General features: G+C 36.9%; 1 protein-coding gene across 2 annotated transcripts in view; it reads left to right on the top strand.

Annotated features, from left to right (window-relative positions):
• The window catches only part of ADK (adenosine kinase), a 267,350-nt gene that overhangs the window by 23,591 nt on the left and 220,817 nt on the right, over positions 1–22,942 (top strand). For both annotated transcript variants that reach the window (XM_039727315.1, XM_039727316.1), the window contains exon 3: positions 10,364–10,417. In XM_039727315.1, coding sequence (XP_039583249.1) covers positions 10,364–10,417 — 54 coding nt within the window. The remainder of the gene's footprint in view (positions 1–10,363; positions 10,418–22,942) is intronic.

The following is a 22,942-nucleotide window of genomic DNA, read 5'->3' as shown; positions in this document are numbered from 1 at the left end:
ACCCTTGCATGTCTGGACTTGGTGCCGCAGGTAGCACTGTGGGTGAAGAATTAATATATACTGAGCAGTGTCTTGAGGCAAAAGGGAGGAACAGTTCTTCCCACAAAGAGTAATTGCAGTTCTCAGTATGCCCCAGTGGCAACAGAGCAAGGAGTTAATCTCTCAAGAACACTTCCCTAAATCTCCATCTTGGTATTGCTTATTCATTTTTCAGGGTAAAATCAAAATTTTCAGTGCAGTAAAAAAGCCTTCTCTGCCATTTTCCACATGCTACTTTTTCCCAGAAAGCTGATGACTTCATTGGCTTGGGTATGTTCTTTGAGCATGGCTGAAATTTCACAGTAGCTGTCACATTTATTTGTAGCTTTCTGTTTGCTCTAAACAGTGTTTAAAATAATTTTAGAGAAGGCAAGTTATGGTACATGAATTCCCTGACAATTATCTAAGTTACTGTAAGCTGGACTATCCTGTATTGAGCTCTTGGGTGCAGAGACAGCTGATGAGAGAGATGTAGCTTTTAGACAGCACTGAGACTCATTTAGGTTGCAGTAATAATATGAAGTCAGTACTTCAGCCTAGCCTGTCACAACCAGAAGCACATTGATGAAGTTGTGTAACAGGAAAATGGAACACAGTTTAAACTATATTTTGTTAAGAAATAAGAGAGGTTTTAACTGATATGTAAGACTTGCTGTTAGTTTCCATATAATTTCTAAATGGGAACAATGTGGATTTTATTAAATGTACACCAGTCTTTTTCTGTGTCTACCTATGAATGATAAGGTCAATTCTTAGCATTTTGAAGACAGTTAAATATTAATATCAATCAAGATTTAATACAGTCTCAGAACTTTCAGTTCCTTCCTTCTGGAGGATTTTGTTGCTTGAAGGTAATATTCTGGGCTGACTTTGTGGTTTGTGAGGTCTTCGCTGACGAATAAATGTCTTTTGCTCTGTCTTAATTGATTTTTATTGACGTGGCATTTGTTTCTTTGTACTAGAGATACTAAAATAATTGTATTTTAGAGATTCTGTTTTCATTTGTTCTTTTTGGAGACAGAAATAGTACAGATCTAATATGGGGACAGAGTTGTAATTCAGTTATGAAATGTACTTTGTGTTAATGGAGCCCAGCATGGTCCTATGTTTGCAGTGTAATGTTACTGTCTTTGTTGGTGTATCCAGAGTATGAAGCTGTATTTTATTGTAAGTATAGAGCCTTTTGAAGTTCATTCCTATGGCTTTTTATAAGTCTGCCTTCTCTGAGAAGACTATGAAGAGTGTGTTTTCAAGTGTAAATTGAGTAGCTGGCAGTGCTATTCATATATGGCAAACAGGGACTCTTTATTTAGACTAAATAATCAATATTTAGAAGAAATATATCAATCTGAGGGTTGCATAAACAACCACACTACTGTGCCTTCTCTGAATTAGATATATACATGTGTGTATATATATAAAATTCTCAAAGCACAGCTCCTCATGGGGCAACTATTTGGGGATTTTCAGTACTAGTGATGACAGGATCTGTTGTAGAGCTGGTACAAGTTTGTCCGAACAATACATTTTCAAGTGATAATAGCAAATAATTGTGGGTAACTAGGAAAAGAAAAGAAACCCTTCCATTTAGGTTATCTACATGTTAATTTAGTTGGTGTTTTTCAGTAAGTTTAATGCAAGTAAACTTTAAGACATGATTGTGGAAACTAGTTTGTATTTATAATCAAAATTAATTAAACTGCATATGAGTGTTAATTTCTGAAGAAATTTCTTCTATTTGAAGAAAATACGTATGCAAATGTTAGATGATCATTTCAGAACAGGAACAATGCAAGAAGAACTAGAAAAACTAAAGAAGTGGCTTAAATATTTGAGGCTCAAAGGAATAATAGTAATGGAGTATGTTAAGAGTTCAGTCTGTAAGGAGAATACCTATAGTTCTGCACAAATTGAATCAACAATTTATCCCTTGATAAAGTTACTAAAGGTCAACAAAATGTATTTCTGCTGGTACAATGAGTCTAGAATTCAGGGTACCAATTTAAAAAAATGTACAGAGTGTGTACAGCTTTTAAAAAGGTACTTGTAGTCAGAAAAATGGTTTTTAGTAATAATTTTTAAAACATCTATATCTCTATACAGCATATGTTTAGCTGTCCTAAATTTTTAGCTCCCTAGTTTGTAGTTAAGGAAACTGTTTTGACAAGGCCACTTCTATATGCTTAAGTCCAGAGTGATAGGGCTGACCCTATTAAATGATCATAGTTTTTCACAGTCTGGTGATTAACAGGCTTTGAACTTTCCTGGCTTTCTTAATCCCTTTTAATCATTTAAACCTATTATTGTTTTGACTTCAATTTCAAAAGCCCTTTAAATCTGTCTTACAATATTAATAGCTGATTAAAGTCCTGATTTTCACCCATATTATCAGTGGGGCGTCTTACCTTATTGCACTGAATAATTCAGAAACAGCTAGGAATATATTGATCAAGGGTGAAAGAAAAAAAACATCAGAAAAACTGGACATAGCAATTTTTATATTCAAAGTAGTGATCATATCCACGCGTTAAGTGGGGGAGACAAAATTTATGCTTTAATTTATGACATGAATAACTGTATTTCTTTTTTCTTTTAGATTTCAGTAGTGTCATTTTAAGCTAATTCAAATCCATAATCCATCTTTCATAATAAGTAATGTGTTAAAAAAAATCTGCTAATATTTTTTGAATTGCTTTCTCTCAGAAATTCCAACTGTTTTTTCTGAAGAAGAGAGGTTTGTTAGGGAGTCATGCAGCCAAATAAGACTGCAGTCATAACAGTGGGCAGGAACTGAATAAAAAGGAAAACACTAGACATTTATTCCATGTGTTCTCCAAGGAGGTCCTTAATTCTCTCAGCTCTGACATATCTATTCCCATAACAAGATTTAAAGTCTGGATTTTTTTTTAAATGGAGTGCCCAGTACCTGTGGTTTGAGTTGCAGTTAGTTTTCTCCCTAAGCAGATGCTTTTGTTTAGTTCAGCAGTGTAATTCTCTGCCAGTCAATTTACTTGCCCTTTCCCAAGTCGAACTTGATCTTTTGTCACTGATAACTATGAAGTAACTTATTTCCTATTAAATATGAACTAATTTATTTCTTCTGAAGTAATTTGTTTTCTACATTCTATAGAATTTAAGATTGAAGTATCTTAACCTTCTGTTTCTATTTTTTCAAGTCTTCTTTCCACTACCACTGGTGTGTGCTTTCATCCTACCTACATTTCTTCTTCTGAAGATGAACACTTTAGCTACAAGTTTTTCTGTTTGAAAATTGAGGAAAATGAAATAATTAGTGACACTGACAGCTCACTCTGGGGTCTTTTTGATAAGTTTGGTTTTGTTTTTTTGCTTGTTCCTTTTTCTGTATTGTAGTAGTTCATGCGGTCTTAAATGCTTGGTGTGAGTTGGAAGCTCAGGTTGAATTAGTTGCAGCTCATAACATCTCATTTCCCCTCTCCCCAAGTTACTACTTAGTGGGATGCCTTTAACCTCACCCATATTTTTATGCATTTAGTTTACCTATTTGGCTTCACATGTGTCAGTATTTTGAACTCTTACTGTCTGCTAGAATGCTCTGTTGTCATGACATACCTGTGCCAGTCTCCTGTCATCTGTGGATTTCATTGGTAGCTTCTATACTTAAGGCCAGCTCACTCGTGGTTGTGTGGCATAGTGTTGGGTCTAGCACTGATCCATGTTGAAATCAGTCTGATTTATGCATTCTATAACAGTTCTAATATTTTCTCAAAGAAATGTCCGAAAGGTGTTTTAAGCAGTTTCCTCTTTTGTTGGTATAAATGGACTTTTGTAAAACTTGGGATTTTTTTCTGGAAGCAAGCTTTCTTTGGGATTGTATTGCTGTTGTACAGTCTGTCTTTAATCTTTCAGTTTTTCAGGGATGGCAATCTGGACTTTTATATTTGTCAACAAAACACTATCCATTCAGTAAGGAATTTTTCTGAAATGGTCTCGCCTGTTACGAGATCATCCTTAAGTAAGAGTGAAAAATGATGAGCTGTCACTTAACCCAGAAATTAGTGTAGAAAAGATCTCTGTTTTGTTGTCAACTTGAGGCCAAGAAGGAATGTGAAAAGATAGGGAGGACCAGCTGCCCAGAGGATAAAGAAGGGAAGAAACTTTGAGGGGATCGAGAGTGTGGTGCATTTCAGATGGTAAAACTGGGGGACTAAGCAACAGTGGAATCTACAGGGGAAAAAAAAGTAAATGTATCAAACTGGTGGAGTAAAAACACTGCAAGTCAGGGAAGACACTGAGACTTTCAGAATATGAATCAAAGGCCTTTACTGTTTGTGTGTGTCTTTTTTTTTAATGGTGGGGAAAAACATGTCTTAAATATTTGGACTAAGGTACTTGTATCTGCCAGTTACAGAAAACTTTAGTTTGGTTTAGCTGGTTTCATCTGGTCCATGATGAATTGGGCTGCTAAACTAAAAACCCTGGTATGGTCTGGGTTGTGGATTTTTTGTTTTTGTCTGGATTTAGAAAATTCACAGCCCTAGAATCTGGTTTGGCAAGCTCAAGGTAATGATCCAAATACGTACAAGTCATGACACTCACACTGTATTTGCGTGCTAGTGGAAAGAGTAAGGCTGCATTAGCTTTAACTGAAATTTCTAAGCAGCTCTAGCCTTGTCAAAAATATAGAAATACTTCAAGTGCTATTTTACTACTGTAGGAAAAGAAATTTCCTTACTGCTTTTTGATCTCTGTATAGATCAAGTCAGAAGAAATGGAGTTAGCACTTATGGCAGCATTACTTATTCTGTCTGATAAATTGCAGATGGAACTTGAGAAACAGGCTGACCTTCTGTACCCATCCCCCATAAATCTGAGGCGTTAGAAATATTTTGTGAGCTGGGCTTGCTGTGTGCATTGGCTTGTAAATGCTCATGAGGATGCCCTGCTGTAGCAGGTTCACACATGGCTGTGCTCCTGACCTGAATGATCTCGTGGGATGTGAGAGCTGCATAGAAATCAGTCAATATACTCTGAAAAGGACATGGGAATACAGTGTCCCAAAGACGCTTGTTCTGGTTTTGACAAGATTAATAATAAAGAAAAAAGAAAAAAAAGGACTGCGGTTCTTTTTTTTTTTAAAACCAGTGAAGGTAGCCTTAACATCACTTGGAAGTTGAAGTTAACACAATTGCTGAATCATTCTTATGCAACCTTCTTTAGATTAATCTGAAATATAACAAGACTATAGGGAAATCCTTAAGGTTCCTTAATGACTTCTTTGAAAATTTATGAAGAAATGCTTCTGCTGAGCTCTCTTAACAGGTATCTTCTTTTATTGACGAAGCATAGCCTAGTGTAAATAAAATCTACTTGTATTGTCCAGTTAATGCAACCAATGGGTGTTAGGTGTCTGATGGAGAAATCACACTCTGTTCCTTTTTTTGATAACTTTTCTGCAAAGTTCAAAGAACACAAAATCTGCCCTTTCATGTATTGAATTTTTAATCAATCTGGGGAATATTTAAAGCAGTAAGTGCAGCAAAGCATGTCAAATAGAATAAGCTTATGGAATAGCAAAGCCCAAGTGCATTTAAAGGTGAGCAAGGTTAGCCAGAGCCATGTACTGAGGCGAGAAGTTTGTATTTATTTGTACATCAACCAAAGCAGAGGAATGTCAGTGCAGATATATATTTAGGGCTTCCTGGAATGCTTTACTGTCCCAGCTTTGTGCCACGGAAATAGTTTAAATATAGGGGTTTTTTGCTGACTACTCACGTTGATGGCTAATGCTTAGAAAAATACTTTTATCTCTAGTGTCTTGTTCTTCACAAGTACTCTTGAAAACAGTGATCAGAATATTACTGTCATACATAAGCAGTTTTTCATACTTCCTTGTGGATGGTCTGCATTCTATCTTGAGTCTTCTCGCCCAAGCATATATATGTGTGTGCTGATTTTCATTTTGATATCTGTGCAATTATTACTTATTTTTTGCTTAGATTGGTGGATTCAAGTCAAAAATTTTGAAAGGTGACCTGATTTTCTAGCTGTGAAGATCTATTGCCATTTTTTAAACCTGTTTGCTCATTACCAGTTACATATTGGGCTTTTGGACAGGTGAATTTTACCATCTTTTCAGGAAATTTTTGATAGAGTAGATCTGAACTTGATATATGTTTGGAATTTATCAGCAGTCAATATTTTATGCAGGCTGTGTTTTCTTTAATTTGGTTAAGGCTTTGTGAAATTGGATGCTGCCTGAAAGGAACTGTGCCTTATGGCTGTTCGTTACATTAAAAATATTTCTGTAAAAATGCTCACTACTCTCCAAGTATGTGAATTTTCATTGTGTCTTGTATTAGGAGCTGGAAAAGAAAAAATCCTGGAGTTGTAGGATTACTATTTCATTATATCATTAAAAATTGCTGAAGTTGAACTTGGAAGTTCTGGTATGCTCTAAAAAATGAAAAACAGGCATATAATAAAAATGATACATTTTGGCAGAAATTGAAATTGCGATTATAAACATGCAGGTAAATGCTAGGCAAGTTCTTCAATGTACATGAAGAAATGAAGAATATACCACCTTTTCTACCACTGTAACAAAATTGAATGTATTGGTCAGAGTTGTACTTTAGCTGCTGTAATAGATCTATTCCAAGTGGCTGTGGCATTTTTTTCGTAGAGTGTGTTTAGATGTACTTAGGGCAAATTTCCTCAACATCGTCTGACTCCCCGATACCATGTCCTCAGAATGCCTGCAATAGTCTGGGTCTTACTTTATTTCCAGGCTTGTGGAGAGGAAAAATATTTGAGATTTCAATAGTTGTGAATTTATAATTAGTTGTGTCTTTGTTTACTGGTGAATTACAGGCACATGAGATTGCTCATTTGTCCTGGTAAGTTGAATGTGTAAACATGTCTTTTTGTAGGGTCAGAAAGAATACTGTCTAAAAAAATTACCTTGACATTGGAAAAGTTACTGTATTGCACTGTGAAACTCACAATTGAAACTGTCATTAGAGATGGGTGATAGGTGTTAATAGAAACTACAATTCTATCTGTAGCTGGGACGCTTCTACGCAGCCCCGTGTGCAGGGCAGCTGTGCAGCCCAGTGCATAGGGCAGCTGTGCAGCCCGGTGTGCAGGGCAGCTGTGCAGCCTGGTGTGCAGGGCAGCAGGGCAGCCCGGTGTGCAGGGCAGCTGTGCGCTGTGGGAATCGCTGCAGTCCAACCCTTTGCTGCCCAGCTTCATGGACAGCTGCTGTTCTGAAGGGGTGTCTGGAACACTGGCTACTCTTCCAATAGATGAAATGTTTGTGAAGGAAAAATCAAAGGGCTTAAATGTTTAATTTTTGAAAGGCACTGCAGTGCGTTCTGACACTTACCTGCAGTCAGGATGTAGACCCTTTTGCATATTTTTACTCTTAAGACTCCTTTTTTTAAATAGGACCTCAAGCAGTGAGGAAGAGACTATTAACATTTTAAAACTATCAGCGTTTGCTACTGGATAGTTGAAAAGAATAATAATTATTTTGTGTTCTACGATGTGTTGAACTTTGAATTTCAGAGTAGAAAAAAATGAAGTTGTGGTCACTCCTTTGCTTACTTCCATATATATGGCTCTCTTCTACTCACTAGTTCAATATCAGGCAATTAAATCTATAACAAATACACAATTGGTTGTTCTGGTTGCTTAGACAGTTTAGATGTCCTTATTTTAATTTTTTTTTGATTGCTTATCTTGGGCTTTGATTTTGCACTTAGTATTGTTAGCTCCTAAATGTTCTTCAGAGAAATTCTGACAAATCTAACCTTCATTAGTTAGGAAGACCTAACTGGTGCTTATCAATCTTGCCTATGAAGCATATGTTTGGAAAATATTACGTAAGCTGCTCACTGTGCTAGTTGCACATTTAAATTCATTAAATAGTTCAGCAGCTGTGTATGAAATGTAATATAAATCTTAATGCGTAAAGTACTCATAAAAATTTGAACTCTACAAGCATGTCCCTTTGTGGGAAGTTTTCTTTGACAACTTGCTATCAAAACAATGTTTTTAGGGATCAAGGAAGAATATTTTAAGAAAACTGTTTGCACAGTAGAAAAAGGTGATGGTGGTGATGGTGAAAAAGATTGTGGAAGCTGAGATTCACCAAATGAACCATTCTGCAAACCTTAGGGGTAGCAACTGTGTCCCTCCCAGCCCCTCTGCGGTATGTCAGTAACATAGCCCAAAATCACACAACTGTTGAACAGCATTCCCCTTATGTTACATGATTTCTGTCGTAGCTGACTTACTAGGCTGAGTAAGTAGTGACAGGTTTTATTTGTTTGAATTTTTTCCCCTCTAAATAACTGTGGGGGTAAAATTGTGGTTAAAAAAAAAAGGTGTAGTTACAAATATTCTGGAAGCTTGAAAAGCTCAAAGATAGATTTTGTTTCTCAGCAGAGAAAATGGTATACTGTTGAAGCTGAAGTAGTCTGACTACTGGTAGAGGAAAAGCAGGCAGCTTAATTTTTAATGAAGAATGTCTGTGACTTTCTGTGGCTATATTTGTTAATGGGAAAAATGATCCATTTGCAAAATGGATTGCATATTAGTGCATCTGTCTATGACAGATAAATCCTTGGACAAAGACCTGATTTCATTTTAAGTTTCATAACAAGAGATAGTGTCCTTCCACTTCTGAAAGATGTTCCTTTTAGAATTTCCTGGTAACTCATTGTGTTTTCTCTGATACGTATTTGCTATCAGTGAAATTCATATTAAGACATGACAAATGGAGATATCAGGTAGGTGTAGCAGCATTATGAAGAGACTGGTGTTGGGCTAGACCCTTTCTCATTTAAGAAAAAGAGCCTGATGTGGTTGATTACAGAAAACATTAAGTTGGAAGTAAATGTAAGATCATAAGAGTAAAAATGGGTGTCTTAAAGACTGACAGGATGGTAAAGTATGAAGAAGATTTGGTAATTTAAACAGTGACCTGAATCTGTGCAGGAAACCCTGCTTACCCTGAGTCAAACACAAGCCCTGCACTTGGAAGGAGAACATGGATGAACCGCTGTATCCTGATTAGGAGTGTCTACACCAAGGATTTAGCAGCAAAGTGGATAAATGGATTCAAGTCAGCATGATACTGTAGCAAATAACCTGGGGAAGTCTCTGTGTTTGTAAACAATAAAAATCAGTCAGTCAGTGTCTTGTATGTCTGAGTGCAGTGAGCACTAGTGAGCTTGAAAAATGTGTCCAGCATTGGTGCTTGCATTTTAAATGGATGCTGAAAATAAGAGTTTCAGAGAGTATCATCAGAAAATGCTGTCAGGAATAGAGAAAGGATATTTTGCCTATTTGTTATAAACAAAAATAATTTTGCAAGGTAGATTGAGTGTAGTTGTCGGTGACCCGAGTCTTTCCTCAGGAGGAATAACTTACAGTTCTGCAGTTGTCTCGAGTAAGGAACAAAACCAGAGAAGAAAGGGACAGTGGGAACCTTCAGCAGATTGTCATTTGCAGAGTTGTCCAATGGACAGTTGACTTCTAGCTACATTATGATTGATAGTTTACAAATCAATCAACCAAAAAGCCCACCAAATGCAAGAGAAAAAAACAAACCCCGCAGAATACTAGAGCAATTTATTTTGAGATGTCAGAAGATTTTACTCTGATGCAGAACAAAAGTGAGGTCAGTCCTTAAGGGTTTTCCACAGTGAGTGACAGTGCAGGCTGGCAGTAGGCTGTCCTGGCAGAGACTGCATTCTCATTTCCCTCTGATCAGGCAGTGCTGGCAACCCATTCTGTTAAATCAGCTATTAGGTTAAGCTAGAAAAGAAAGTTTCTCTCAAGCACTCACTAGCTTTTATCAGAAGTTGCTTGTATGGACTGCAGAAGTTTCCCTAAATAGCCTGTTGTTAAATTGTATTTTTTCCTGCAGAATTATTTTGGTATTTATTTTAACAGTTTTATTTGGTACAGGGAGAAACACTACAGCCATATTTAGTGTTTCTATTGTCTGTAATCCTCCCTTTCATGTTTTGGCAGATTCAAGTTAAAAGATGAATGTAAGGTAAGAGTAAGTATTGCAGTGATTTTTGGTAGATAGTGTCAGACGAAGTATCCAGTAGAGTTTGAAGCCAAGATATAAAGCAAAATTTTGTGTGATGTTAAGTTTACTTTGATAAACACATTGTAAGTTTTTAGAAAGTTTTGTGACCGTTTGCAATACCTGTGGTATCTGAATCGACAAACACAGTTTAATAATTTAAAACTGTAAAACTTCATTTTATGGTCATATTCTCACGTGAGTAACTTTGTTTTTTCTTTCTTTTTTCCCCTCCCCAAGGTATGGGCTGAAGCCAAATGACCAAATTTTGGCAGAAGACAAGCACAAAGAACTGTAAGCTTTTTTGTGATGATATACATGCATGTTACCTATATACTCTTTAATGTATATACACGTCTTATTGTTAAATACCTGAGGGAAAAATGTTACTTTTTGTTCTTTAGTATTTAGTCTGCTGTAAATTTCAAAGTTTGTCTGAAGACTTTGTTATAAAAAGAGATTTAAGAATTTTTCATTAATTTCTTCTGAAAATTCTTTAATTAACTGCAGTTGGTACTAATGCAATTTAAATACCTCATTTAAATGTTCATCCTAAATGCCTATGTTCATTTCTAAATTAGATACAGATTTCTAGGATTACTTTCAGATTTCTTGTTTTTAGGGTAGAGATAGTGGGGAATTTTGTGTTTATCTACATGCTTAGATATAAAAATAACACCCCTTTTTTCCCCCTTACTATTTTAAACTTTAGGCTCTTGCACATAACTCTCTTGTTTCCATTATTACATTAGCATTGTTTTGCATTATTTCATGATACATCGAGAAGACTTATGGAGTTTATCCTCGTGTAAGATAATGTACCTGTTTCAGATGAAATCACATCTATAGCTGTCAAGTTTTCCCATATTAAATTTTGGATGCTTTTAGAAAGGTCAAAGATTTCAAACAGTAAAAATGTATTCTGGTAACAAGGATTTAATTCCTCTGGGAAATATTTTTTTCCAAAAGCCTTAGTGATTTAATTACTAACCAAATGTCCCTTGTTCTTTCAGAGGATAGAAAAAGACGTATAACATTTAACTTAAGTTAGTACATCATGGTAATGCACCTGTGACATTAAAACTACTTGAGCTCCAGGCAAGAGACAGGCAACATCAGTTTCCTTTGATGAGTGAGAAGATTGGTTTTCTGCACAGCACACTCTCTAGTGATAGAACACTTATGGACAGTAGAGCTTTGATTAACCCATTAGCCCATTTTGGATGCTATGAGCTAGAAGTGTTAAAAGTACTGCAGAAAAAAGGCAGAGGGGTTAAACACAAGGTAAATCACATCCAGGTCTGTATTTTGGACAGTACAAGTTGTACTGTGTACACAAGCTTTATTTGTTCAATAGATACTGATTAAACTGAGCCTTTTGATGTCAGATATTTCATTTGAAGTAGTTATCTTTCAGCTTTTTATTTTAGGTATATTGCATATTAGTTAATTGCATGTTTGTTACTGATATGTTTACAGCACAGTCACTTCTTAAATGGAGGATTGAACTAATTTTATTTAAGTAGTTCTTTATTACATTTTGTGTAATACAGAAAGTTCAGTAAAACTCAACATTTACATGGATCAGCTGCAACAGAAGCCTTTCTTTGGTGTTTTGTTGTACACACTGCATTAGCTCCCGAGATGATTGATATGTTGTTGGGTATAATGAAAGAGGTTAACATGCTTTTTCCACCAGTCTTGTCGTCTTGAATGTCACTGGACATTTGACCAGGGAAAAACTCCTGTAGGTCAGTGTCATGTTGTTTTCAGGAGAGACCTTTGGAACATTTCTAATGCTGTGTACTCTTCTCCTTGGACCATGTGAACACAACAGATTATGCATTGTTGAACTTCAGAGCACTTTCAGTCCTTCAAGCTAAATTCTCTGATTTAACGTATAGATAGGCTGTTAGATAATTAATTAACATTTTCTGATGTTTAAGTAGACCTTCATGTTTAAAAGAAATGCCACTTGTAAAAAACATGAAAGACAACTTACCACTAGGGTAACTGTTGCTGAAGTGATTATAAACTTATTTTTGAGTACAGTGCCCTTATAATTAAGATATGCTTCTAACCCTGTTGTAATGTTCTTAAGTCAAATACGAAGTTAATTTCTACATATTACTAAATTGTTCTAAAATCCTCCTACTTAAAATAATTTATCTTTCAGTCTTTGAAATGTCAGCAGCCTTTATATTGTCTTCCCTAGTAGACTAAAGAAATTTTTGCATTCTTCATCTGAAATCCATCATGGTGATTTATCTGGCTGTCAAATGTCCTTCAGCTTCTCAGAGATACTTCAGTGTAGCTGTTGTTCATAAAAATGTAAATTTTTTTCAGAAATGAATTCCTTACCTCCAAAGGTAACTGAGCCTGCTACCCTGACTTGGCTTGATCCTTTAGTCCTTGAGTCTTAGTTATCTAGAGAGAGAAGTACAGCCACTAAGAGTGGCATTGGTTTACAGGCATGGCATCATGCTTAACTTCTATTTTAAGCACTAAGGTATGAAAGAGCACCTTTTTTTTTTTCCTGCTTTCAATTCACTTCAACTGTAGCACCCTTCTAAATTTATCTTTTCATTTTGTGTACACTTCTTTTGTTCAACAGGAATTTATTAGCATTAAAACTATTAAGTTTGTGCATATATACATTCTTTTCAGAATTTAGCTGGAAATGTCTACTCCTTCCCCACCCCAATCAACTCCTGAATGTACCTTATGAAGGGTGGAGGGTACTGTCCCACAGCTCAACCTGTTTCCATCAAAATTAGCAGGTTAGAGCCATCAGCACTGGTGATCAAGCCAAGCCATGCCCATATTGTAGGGAATCAGATGAGCAACACACTTGTTTTCAGTGGCAAGTCTGCTGTTCTGCAGCGGGAATAACAAAGCTGGTATCTTCTGTTTGCATTGGTGTTTTACAAGGGAAGTATGCATTTGTGCTCAAGGGATGTCCTGCAGGTGTTTCCCACCTTCCCTAACCCAGCTTATCCCCCTCAACTCTGAGTCCTGCAGGACTGCTAGGGAAACTCAGATGTAATAAAGTTGAAGAGGCCTTAATGTTGCATATATTTCTTCTCCTTCTGAGGACAATAAAAAATATAAACTCTGAGACAAACAAAAATATTTTTCCTGACCCATTGTATGGTCCTTTTACAAGAGTTGTTTCTATTTTTAATTCTCAGAATTGGCCTGATTTGCTTTAACTGAAGGTCATATTAACAAGTAGAGACTTGTGTATGCTCTTGCCTAGGCTAATATTTTTAAATTTTTTTACTATGGTTCCACATCAAAAAAATTTTAGGACAATAAATTTAGTCTAGGTGTAGCCAGCAATGGGGTGTGATGCAAGATGTCTTGATATTAAAGTAGGAATACTTCAATACAGAGTAGGAATACTTGAATACAGAGTTCATCTTCTGTGTAGGGTAAGTGTTGACAGAGGAGGTGAGTTTTCTTACTAATATTTTCTTTTACTAAACTAGGGGTTATTAGCCAAATTTTGGTAGCTTGACTAGCTTGTATGAATACAGGTGACTGAAATATAGTCACTGTGAGTTTTAAAAACGTTGTTTGGAATTCAGTAGTACAACTGAGTCTGTAAACAATGCTTCAGAACACTTCTTTTAGTGCAGCTTTGACTGACTGCTGGTTGAACAGTTTTATAAACTTCTGTTTAAGCAGTTTTGCCTGTGATGGGACACTTTTGAAAGTTAGTTGAAGGAGAGAGTAAGAAATGTGGAATCCGCATTGTGTTTCTGATTTTTTAAGCTTTCTTTTTTGAAAGATCAAGATCATGAAGTGAGGAAGAAGATAGATATCAGCTTTCTTTCTCTTCAGTCAGTTTTTGATGTGTTGGTGAGAAGGGAGAGAGCAGATGTGTTGCTCTGCTGCAAGTTGGCTGAGGGGGATTAATTTAGCTGAGAGGGATTTCATTCTTACCTGCACACTTGATATTTTTCATAGTGAAACTGAACAAGGGAGAGAGGCACTCTTAAATTTGAGGATGGCTGTTTGGGTGACTGATGGAGTTTTAATTTACCTGTAACATCTGGCAGGAGGTGATGTGCGCGTATTTTCTAGTTTTGCTTAGGCAATATAGATATTTAAGTGGAAGGGTCAATCTTGGAGTCATAATAGGGATGTTTGGGGATTACAGGGGGCCTCTGTTGCTTGGCAGAGAGTAGAGAAATCTACAGTAGGGATTTAGAAGTAGTCTGGGTATGTCAGAGAACTCGAGGATGTCAAAGGGATTAGAGCCATGTCACAGGAATGTTGAAGAGCAGTTTCCTTGTATTTGGGGCAGGGGGGCTACCCCGTGTTAGTCACTGCCCATCACAGTACTTCAGTACAAAAGCTAAGGGACTCGACCCCGAGCACAATTAGAGTGCAACCGTGTGTCATTGATACTTTGCAAGGAGTGAGACCTGAGTTCTGTGTCACCAGAGGGGTGCAGCAGTCCGTCTAAGGCTGCTGCAAACAGCAAGAGCTCTGTGCCACTAGAGGGGGCAGTTTGTCTTCAGAAATCCTTCCCCATGTGTGGGGTTAAAGATTTGTCCTGTTGGGCTGAAGTCCCTCTAAAATGGTTTTTATCCATCCTCTTTCCCTCTAAAGCTAAAATACAGGGTAGAAAATTGTTTGTGGAAGAGAGAGTAAAATATCAGAAATATGAAGCTTTAAGTCTTTTGTTGGCCTTCTCAACATATATTGCTGACAATATGTGTGATTTGTATGGATGACGTGATATATGAATCTGTCACAGCTGTTGAGCTACTTGATATAATATGCCTCACTTGTAATTACATTTGAGTGGATTAATATATATTATGAAATATGATTTGGCAATGAATTAATGTGGAAAATTGTTATGACAGTTATAACAAGGCACCCAGATTAATGGAAAAACCTGCCAGCTCGCACCTTTACACGACTTTATTTTAGATTTCCTCCTTTTTTTTTTTTTTTTAATCAAGTATCAGATTCACCTGCTTCCTGGTGTAGAGTTTCATTAGAAAATTTCAATAAAAATCTCTACTGTGCAAGTGATACTGGCTTTTACAAAATCAAATATTTTTAGAATTTTTAGAGAGGAAAATTCTTAAACTTCACTTTTTAGTGAATAAATAGTAATTTAGAATGACTAGAATGACTAGTTGCCACTTGTTCCCCAAGCAAATAAAATTCTGTATATATTGACTCTGATTGTTCCATGACATGTAATTAAGCACTTCTTTAATTAAACTTCCATTAAGTACTTGGGAATTCTGTAGAGTAAGAATCTGGATAATGTGCTGTCAATATTTGAGAAACTTTTAAGGAATGAGCTTGATGGCTGGCAAGAGCTCTGTACTGATCTGGAATGTTTTCTTAATCCAGTTCCTTGAGTTGTTGGCTCCCTCTGTAGAAACTACTTCAAATTGCAGTTTGATTTCTCTAGAATTGTTTTATCACTTCTGTGTATTATACACACACACATAAAAGCTTGAGTCAGATATACAAAAATAATAATTTATGGTTAGCTACAGAATTTATTACAGATTCCTCCCTCTTTATATTTCCCTTCATTTTTCATACTTTTCCTTCATTTTTCATACTTTTAACTTCTTTCATGGAGCAGTCTTTGCATCTGCTTAAATTTAAAATAGAGAATTTCAGCTTAGTTTTAGCATATAATTTCATTTTGCATCCTGCTGTTGGAGATGTTAAATAAGTAATCTGCACAATACTTGTACAGGGTGGTAAGCAGATTGTGTCAGTATTTTAAAACTGTGTGTATGTATCAGTACAGTGTTTTAATTGAGCCTCCTGCCTTGGTTCATGTTCCTTTGTGTGTATAGTACATTAAAGCCCAGCTTTGCTACGTGGCTTTAAAGGCTCTATTAGAACAGTCTGTATTGTTAAACAGCTCCTGGAAATCAGTGTTAATTCATTCTTGTATGGCACAGGGCTTATTTGATGTAAAATAGAAGAAAACTTCTGATAAAAGCTATGGCTGGCAGTTAAGAACAAGGCTTATGTTCCTCTGGGGAGCTTGGTTTTGTAGCCTGAGATGCTTATCTGAGGCTGTTGTGTGATACAACACTTCCATGGTAGTGGGAAGGAGGAGTGCTGGAGGGGAAAGAGAAGGATGGTTATGAAAGCCAATGGAGAATCCAAAATATTTTATGTATGTGACACACACAGTGTAAAAACAGATGCTAAAGGATTGAAACTTTATTTGCTTAAAAGCTCCTAATGTCAGATTCACTGTTTTTCTGTAGTCTTGCTCTTAATTGCATACATCAATTTTTCTTTTCTTACCTTCAGCAGAGGATGTCTTCTGTCCTCTGCTTTGATTACCACAGCCTTATCATAGGTGGTACAGAAGAGATATCAAAAGATCCTTCAAGGGGAAGATGTTTTCTAACATTCCAGCTCAAATTTCATTGCTTACGGGAACTCTCGCAGTAGTGGCTGAGTTAAATTGATCTCTTGTAATGATTTCTTACTTTGACAATTTGTGCAGAAATAGGTGGACTGACATGGACCACCTATTTGGTTCTTCCCTGTAGTGAGTTAATGAGGCCAGATTATTCTGTTTTAGCTCTTGATAATATTCCTGACAGTGATTGCTGTTCCTCATTCTGTACTAGACATACATGCTTTAAAGCAAGGAAATAATGTTTTTCCTTTTGCTGCCAGTTCCTAAGCTCACCCTCCTGCACAGACTGAGCAGAGAACCCACAGCCCTGAACTGAACTCTCAGACTTGGAAGGCTCAAGTGATCTGAACTCCTGTAAAGCCCTTCAGCCTGCCTCTCAGCCAGTGTAGAGCAAAGGCTTCACAGACAGCACAGGATGGCTGCACCTCCTGTCCTCCTGGGGTTCATTTCAATAGATGCAGTTTGGGCAGTCAGTAAGACATGATTGTCCAGAAGACGACTTTCCTCATCACTTCTCTTGGCGCTTCTCTTATTTTTACAGCTTGTTAAAGAATGGTGTTAATGTTTCAACAGCACTGACTCCTGGTATTGATGAAGTGTGGTGCTAATGCAGTAGTGATGGCGTTGTGTGCAGTGACAGATGTATTTGAAGACTGAGTTTTGAATGTGCAGAATTATTTTTTTTCCATGCTGCTGCATATTTCTGTCACTGTAGTGCTTTCTTTCCAATAGAAGATGGGGTGCACTCTTTTTAGAATAAGATGCAGCCTTGTGCTACAGAACATGCAAAATCTCCTTGGATTGCTGCTTTTTAGCTAAAGTAGCTAAGGTTTCTGCATCTTTGTTGCACAGTTTAGAATTGGACAAGATCTCTCTTGAGAGTATTAATTTTTGTGTTATGCAATGTAGCACTAAGCTTAAGATTTTCTAAAATTTAGAAATTATTAATTGGACCTTCTAATAGCCTAGAAGATACATTTGTCTTAGTGTCTCTTAGAAGAGAATGTATTAAAGATGGCTGTGGGATAGGTTGGAGCTGTCAGAGTAATTGTTTAACCTCAAGCTGCAAGTTACGGAGCAAGAACTGCATATTCTGAAACAAAGAGTGAGAATTTAATATGGGATTTTTATTCCGTTCTCTTACTGTATTTCTTACATGTATTCTGCTCACAGTCCTCTAGACATAGCACCAGAATCAGCATAAAAGCTGTTTACTCACCCAACCATTTTGTGGAATTACATTAATTTTATTGCCTTAAGTATACTGTGTGTGAAGGAGAGCCTTCAGATAATCTTCTGTTGGCAGATCCTGTTTTAATTCTGTTTTTTTTCTGATTTTAATGACATAACATCAAAGCTGTTGAAGTGGAGGCGCTGTTTGAAAGCCCCAGCGAAGGTGTGGTCAGTGCTGGGAGTGCCACCAGCTGAGGGGATGCTTTGAGCCGCTGCCACCTTGGTGGCAGCCCTTTGAAACTTGTAGTAAAAGGTGTAAAATGTCTAAAGCTTTTAACCACTTGAAGGGACTTGACAGAGCACTGTTATCTTTTTGCTTAAACACTTCTAAGCTTGAGGTGAGGGGGCTTTCTGCTTCCATTGAGACTCTTTCAAACCAGTGGAGGTAAGAAATGCGTATTTCATGTGCATGCAGCTTGAGCTTGAGATGAGATACACCTCAGTGATGTGGGGGCTTGGGAATTTTTTGTGTAATACAGACCACAAACATCTTTCATGTTCAGATTGCTGTGTTAACTGGTAAGTGAAATTGCAAAACCCAGAATAAGAGTGTAATCATCTCTAAACTCAGTTTTGATTTTGTTCTGGTTTTTAACGTGTTGCTGGTATAATTATCTAAAAGCTGGTCAATACCAAAGAGAATAAAAATATTAATTATTCTTAGTAATTTTTTTAATAATCCTGAGAGTAGATGGAGAATTTCCTATATTTTTGCATTTTAGTGACAAAAAAAAAATTACTGTAAAAGAAGATACACTATAACTGAATTTTCAAATGCAGGCACATTTCATTTGATTTTTGAGTAGCCTGAGGCTTTTGTGAACTCTTAGGATTTTAAGAATAGGACTTATTTATTGGTGGCACTTGTGTTTGCCTGCTCTTTTTACATCAATAAAGTATGTGTTTATTGTGTATTGTTTTTTCATAATTCCATAAGAGGCATAGTTAGGATATAATGCCAGCATTTTTCCTAAATAATCAGGTAATGAGCTTTATTGTTGTGACATTTGTGTGCAATTAATAACATGGTATAAATTTTTCCTGTGCTGGGACTTCAATTTTCTCACTTGAAGTCTTTTTTTTTTAGTGAAACTCTTAAGAATTGACTTGCCAGAGAATGCCCACTGATGTTACCCTATTATAAAAATGGCAGAATCACATCAGATGTTCCATTTCCAAAGCAGTTAATGCAGTATCACTCTCTCTGCTAATTTGGCTCTAAAAGTATCCTCATTTAGAGATGTAAGCACCACAAATAAAATGTAAAATAAGCTGTAGAGTTTGTTAGCAAGTGAGAGAATAGATAAGTCTCTATTGCCCATTCAGTCTTTTCTGAGTTAAGCTTAGCCCCAAGAGTACCAATTAGTGCTCAGAATAGTGAATTCTGCTATTTTAAAGGTGGTCATCTATCAGAGCAGATTAAACGGCTTGTGTGAAAATAATTTAGTAGCTGCCCATTAATTGCCTTTCCTTTCATAGAACTGTAGAAAGAGACCTCAAGAGATCATTTAGTTTCAATCCCCCAATCCAACTGGAGATGCATCTTTGTCATTCCTGGCAGATATTTGTCTAGCTGTCTCTAAGGGTCCTTGGAAATAGTAAGATGTCATGTGGAGACAGTGCAATCTTACTACATTACTTGTAATGGTGTGCTCCTTCATTCCTACTGAAAAGTTTGCTTGCAGGATGGAAAAGAGAACTATTGCCCATAACAGTGAAAAGGGAGTTGGATGGATTACAGAATGCACAGGAATTGCAATGGGGGTAAAAGGCAATGGTTTTAAGCAGGGGAGCCAGGACTGCGTAGCACAAGGCTGTGTGCAAAGAGAATGTGCACATGTATTTCTGCTAGGGTGAGGTTCTGTGCACCCATGCACCCCTACAGGTAAAAACATAGAGCAGACAGAGTAGCCTGTAGTGTGAGGAAAATATGAGACTTGAGCCATTTTAGTAGTGTGATGGAAGAGGTCGCATAAAGTTGACCATCTGATTTAATCAGAACATCTGGAAGCTCCTGCTTAGCAGTCTTAAGGTTATGTGTCCGGTCTGGATGTGCACTTTTGCATTTGCAGAGAGATGTATGTCTGTTTTGCTTTCCTCCTGCTTGTGAATAATATTGAAGACTTGCCAGGAAATATTGTCTGACCTACATACTTATATAGTTCAATAATCATTGTATCATGTAATAGTCTCTCAGACATCTAAATTGATTTGTTCTTGAAGCTTTGTACAAGATAAGATTGTAATTTTATGGATCTGTGGCCAAAGCAAACAGGGAATGTAGCTGGCTCTAAATTGCTTGGGAAACTTGCTGCACTTTCAGAAGCTGTGTGCCTGAACGATGGAGCCATCTGCTCATTCTGAAGGGGGTCTCCTGCCCCGATGCTGTTGTGGCTGTATGATCAGATGACCTTGTTTACAAGAAGTGGGAACAGCAACTGACACACTGCAGCTTCTGTCCCCAAACCAGCGATCACAGATGGAGTGCAGCTGCTGCAAGGGATTCAGTGGTACCTTCTGGTCACATGAGTCAGCTGCTGCAGTTGCAGCTGCAGATGCCAGTTCTTTGCTGAGCAGCTGAAACACACAGACCTTATACAGGCGAGTGCAGGGGTGTGTGGGAGGTGATGGACATAAACTGCCTGTGCCAGTTGAGCATCTGAAGCACCCTGCACCCATTATGTCAGTCCTGGCCTGATCTTGTCTCTTTAACTAATGTCACTGGTTCTGGTTGTGAGGGGAGTGACAAGAGAGCTACAGACAGTGGCAATATAATGGCATTACTTAATTTCAATTTCTTATTTCTAATGTCTGTGTAAAACCTCCTGAAGGCACATATGTTCTCCTATCTTGCTTGTCCTCAATGTAGTTCAGGTCCAATATTGGACTATCAAAGATTGGAGGGCAGAATCACAGTCTTTCACGATGGGAAAAAATATTTGGGGAAATTCAGTATTAGCACAAAAATGTGCTGGGTGCTTTAAGTTGAAATTCAGTATCTAAACAGGCTATGCAATTCCAGCAGTTAACACTGTGATTTTAAGCTGTAGTGACAATTTTTTTCACAGATTTGTTGAAAGCTTCTGAACTAACTTAAAGAACTTTTCTAAAAGTAGGCGATCTCTTGAGCTAACATTTCTAGCACTCAACAACAGTGATATATCAGTCTGTATGCATCAGTGAATAAGCCTACCAATTCCCATCTGTTGACACAGTCCTGCACAGATTTCTTGAATTCTAAGAAAAAAACTTTGGGTTAGAATTCCAGCAGCAGCTATGAGAATGTTTAGAAACAAACAGCAGCTTTGTTAAAACTTTGCAGTGTGAATATCCTGCTTCACAATGAAGAGAAAATAATTCCAGCATAGCTGTCCAAATACATGTGTTACTGGTTGATACATTTTATGGGAATCCTTCCTAAGCTGGAAGGATGTGCCCGTGTCAAGGGTTGGACACTGAACTATTCAACTTTGTGACTGTTTATCTACTGTCTACTCTGAGAAAAATACCCTGAAAATATCTTTAAAACCAGTACTTTCTTTATTTCTGTTGCTCTGATTATTGCATTAGTAATTACTGTACAACAGCCTTTTTCCTCTTTGTTTTATGGGGTTTCTTTTGGCTCTGCCACATGTGCTTACCACGAGTAAAGTTTACCACTCTGGTATCGAAAATATAAAATACTTGTTTTTCTGAGAAAATAGGACATGAAATGAGTGAATAGAAGGGAAAATCTTAAATTAGTATGAATAAAAATAACTAGAGGGAGGAAGAAGCAGGTGTAAAATACACAGGATACCATTGTTCAAATATTTTTTTTAGAGGAAATGGCCAGGTTTGTCTTTTTGTTTTGGTTTTTAATTTTAAAGTATATACTGAGAAGACACTGAATATTTTTCTGCCTAAAAAGCAATAAGAAATGGCCTAGTTCAGGTAAAAGTATTTTCAACTTTCAGTGAATATATTAGAAGGTTTCTGTATCAGAACAAATTTGAATTACAGATGTTGCAATATTTACAAGTTGCACAATTATATTTGTTACTTTTTTTGGTATTTCCCCCCCCTCCCCCCGTGTTATTTGTATGCGCAGTTGCTCTTTTCAAACTCTTTGCTAGGTACTGCATTTCCTATCAAGACCCCTCTATTCTCTGGATGGTGGCTGCTCAAAAAACTGTGATTAGAAGTGGAAGTACTCTACTTATCTGTTTTAAAGTTGCTTCAGTGGCTTATGCTGAGTGTTACGAGTGATGAATATCTCAAAGGGAAGGTACTGCCACTGGATGGTGCTATTGTTATGTTATTTAACTTACTTTCTGTGATAATGTGGATGGCATGAAATCTCCACCCCTGTCCCCCTGAAAGATTTTGTGAATATCTGCTGCAACAAAGTCCTATGTATAGAGGTCACCAGTAGTAAAATAGTTATCCACAGCCTGCACCTTCATGAAGGCAGGTAATTCTGTCTGGTGTGATCTGTATTTGAGCTTTGCAGATGAATGTTTAGAACAAGTTTGGATGACAGCCTGCCTTTGCTAACACAGTTGTTTGTAGGGAAGGTGATGTTCTTGAGGAATGGGATACATTTAAGCCAATCAGCTGTGTGAAATCTGCATATTCATAATACATCTAATTATCCAGAAAGAGATGCTGAGTTACTGAAATTGTCACTTTGAACGGTTTCCTAACGAGGGGACTGTCTTTTAAAACGGCAGGGGTTACATAGTTAGCTACCTATTACATTACAAAAAAAAAAGTTTTGACTGTTTTATGCAAATATACTGCATTACCTTGTATAAATGAGAAGGTAAATCAGCTTTTGAAAGCCCTTCATGTTTTTTTGAGGGTGGAGAAAATGAATTCTTCTTACAAATTTGCATTTCAAGAAGTAAATAACTACTTGAAAAGGTGCACTTTCTTTTAAAGATTGCAGTTTGATAAGCTAGAGATTTGAGTGTTAAAATGGCTTTATAAATTTTTGAAATTAATCTTTGAATATGCTATGAACAATTGAAAACATACTCCAATTTTCTTATAAGCTGGCTTAAAAATTTTCTTGTGCTTGCTTTCTCTTTCCCTTCCATTTTCATTCACATATTTTGATCTGTCTGGAGCAACTGGAGTAAATTTTTTAGAGGCCTGGGAGAGGAGAGGAAGGGAAA

This window comes from Passer montanus, unplaced genomic scaffold (genome assembly GCF_014805655.1).
Source record: "Passer montanus isolate IOZ18808 unplaced genomic scaffold, ASM1480565v1 scaffold61, whole genome shotgun sequence".
In the NCBI taxonomy this organism is placed as follows: domain Eukaryota; kingdom Metazoa; phylum Chordata; class Aves; order Passeriformes; family Passeridae; genus Passer; species Passer montanus.
Note: the sequence above shows the minus strand (reverse complement) of the source record. Positions and strands in the feature narration are given on the sequence as shown.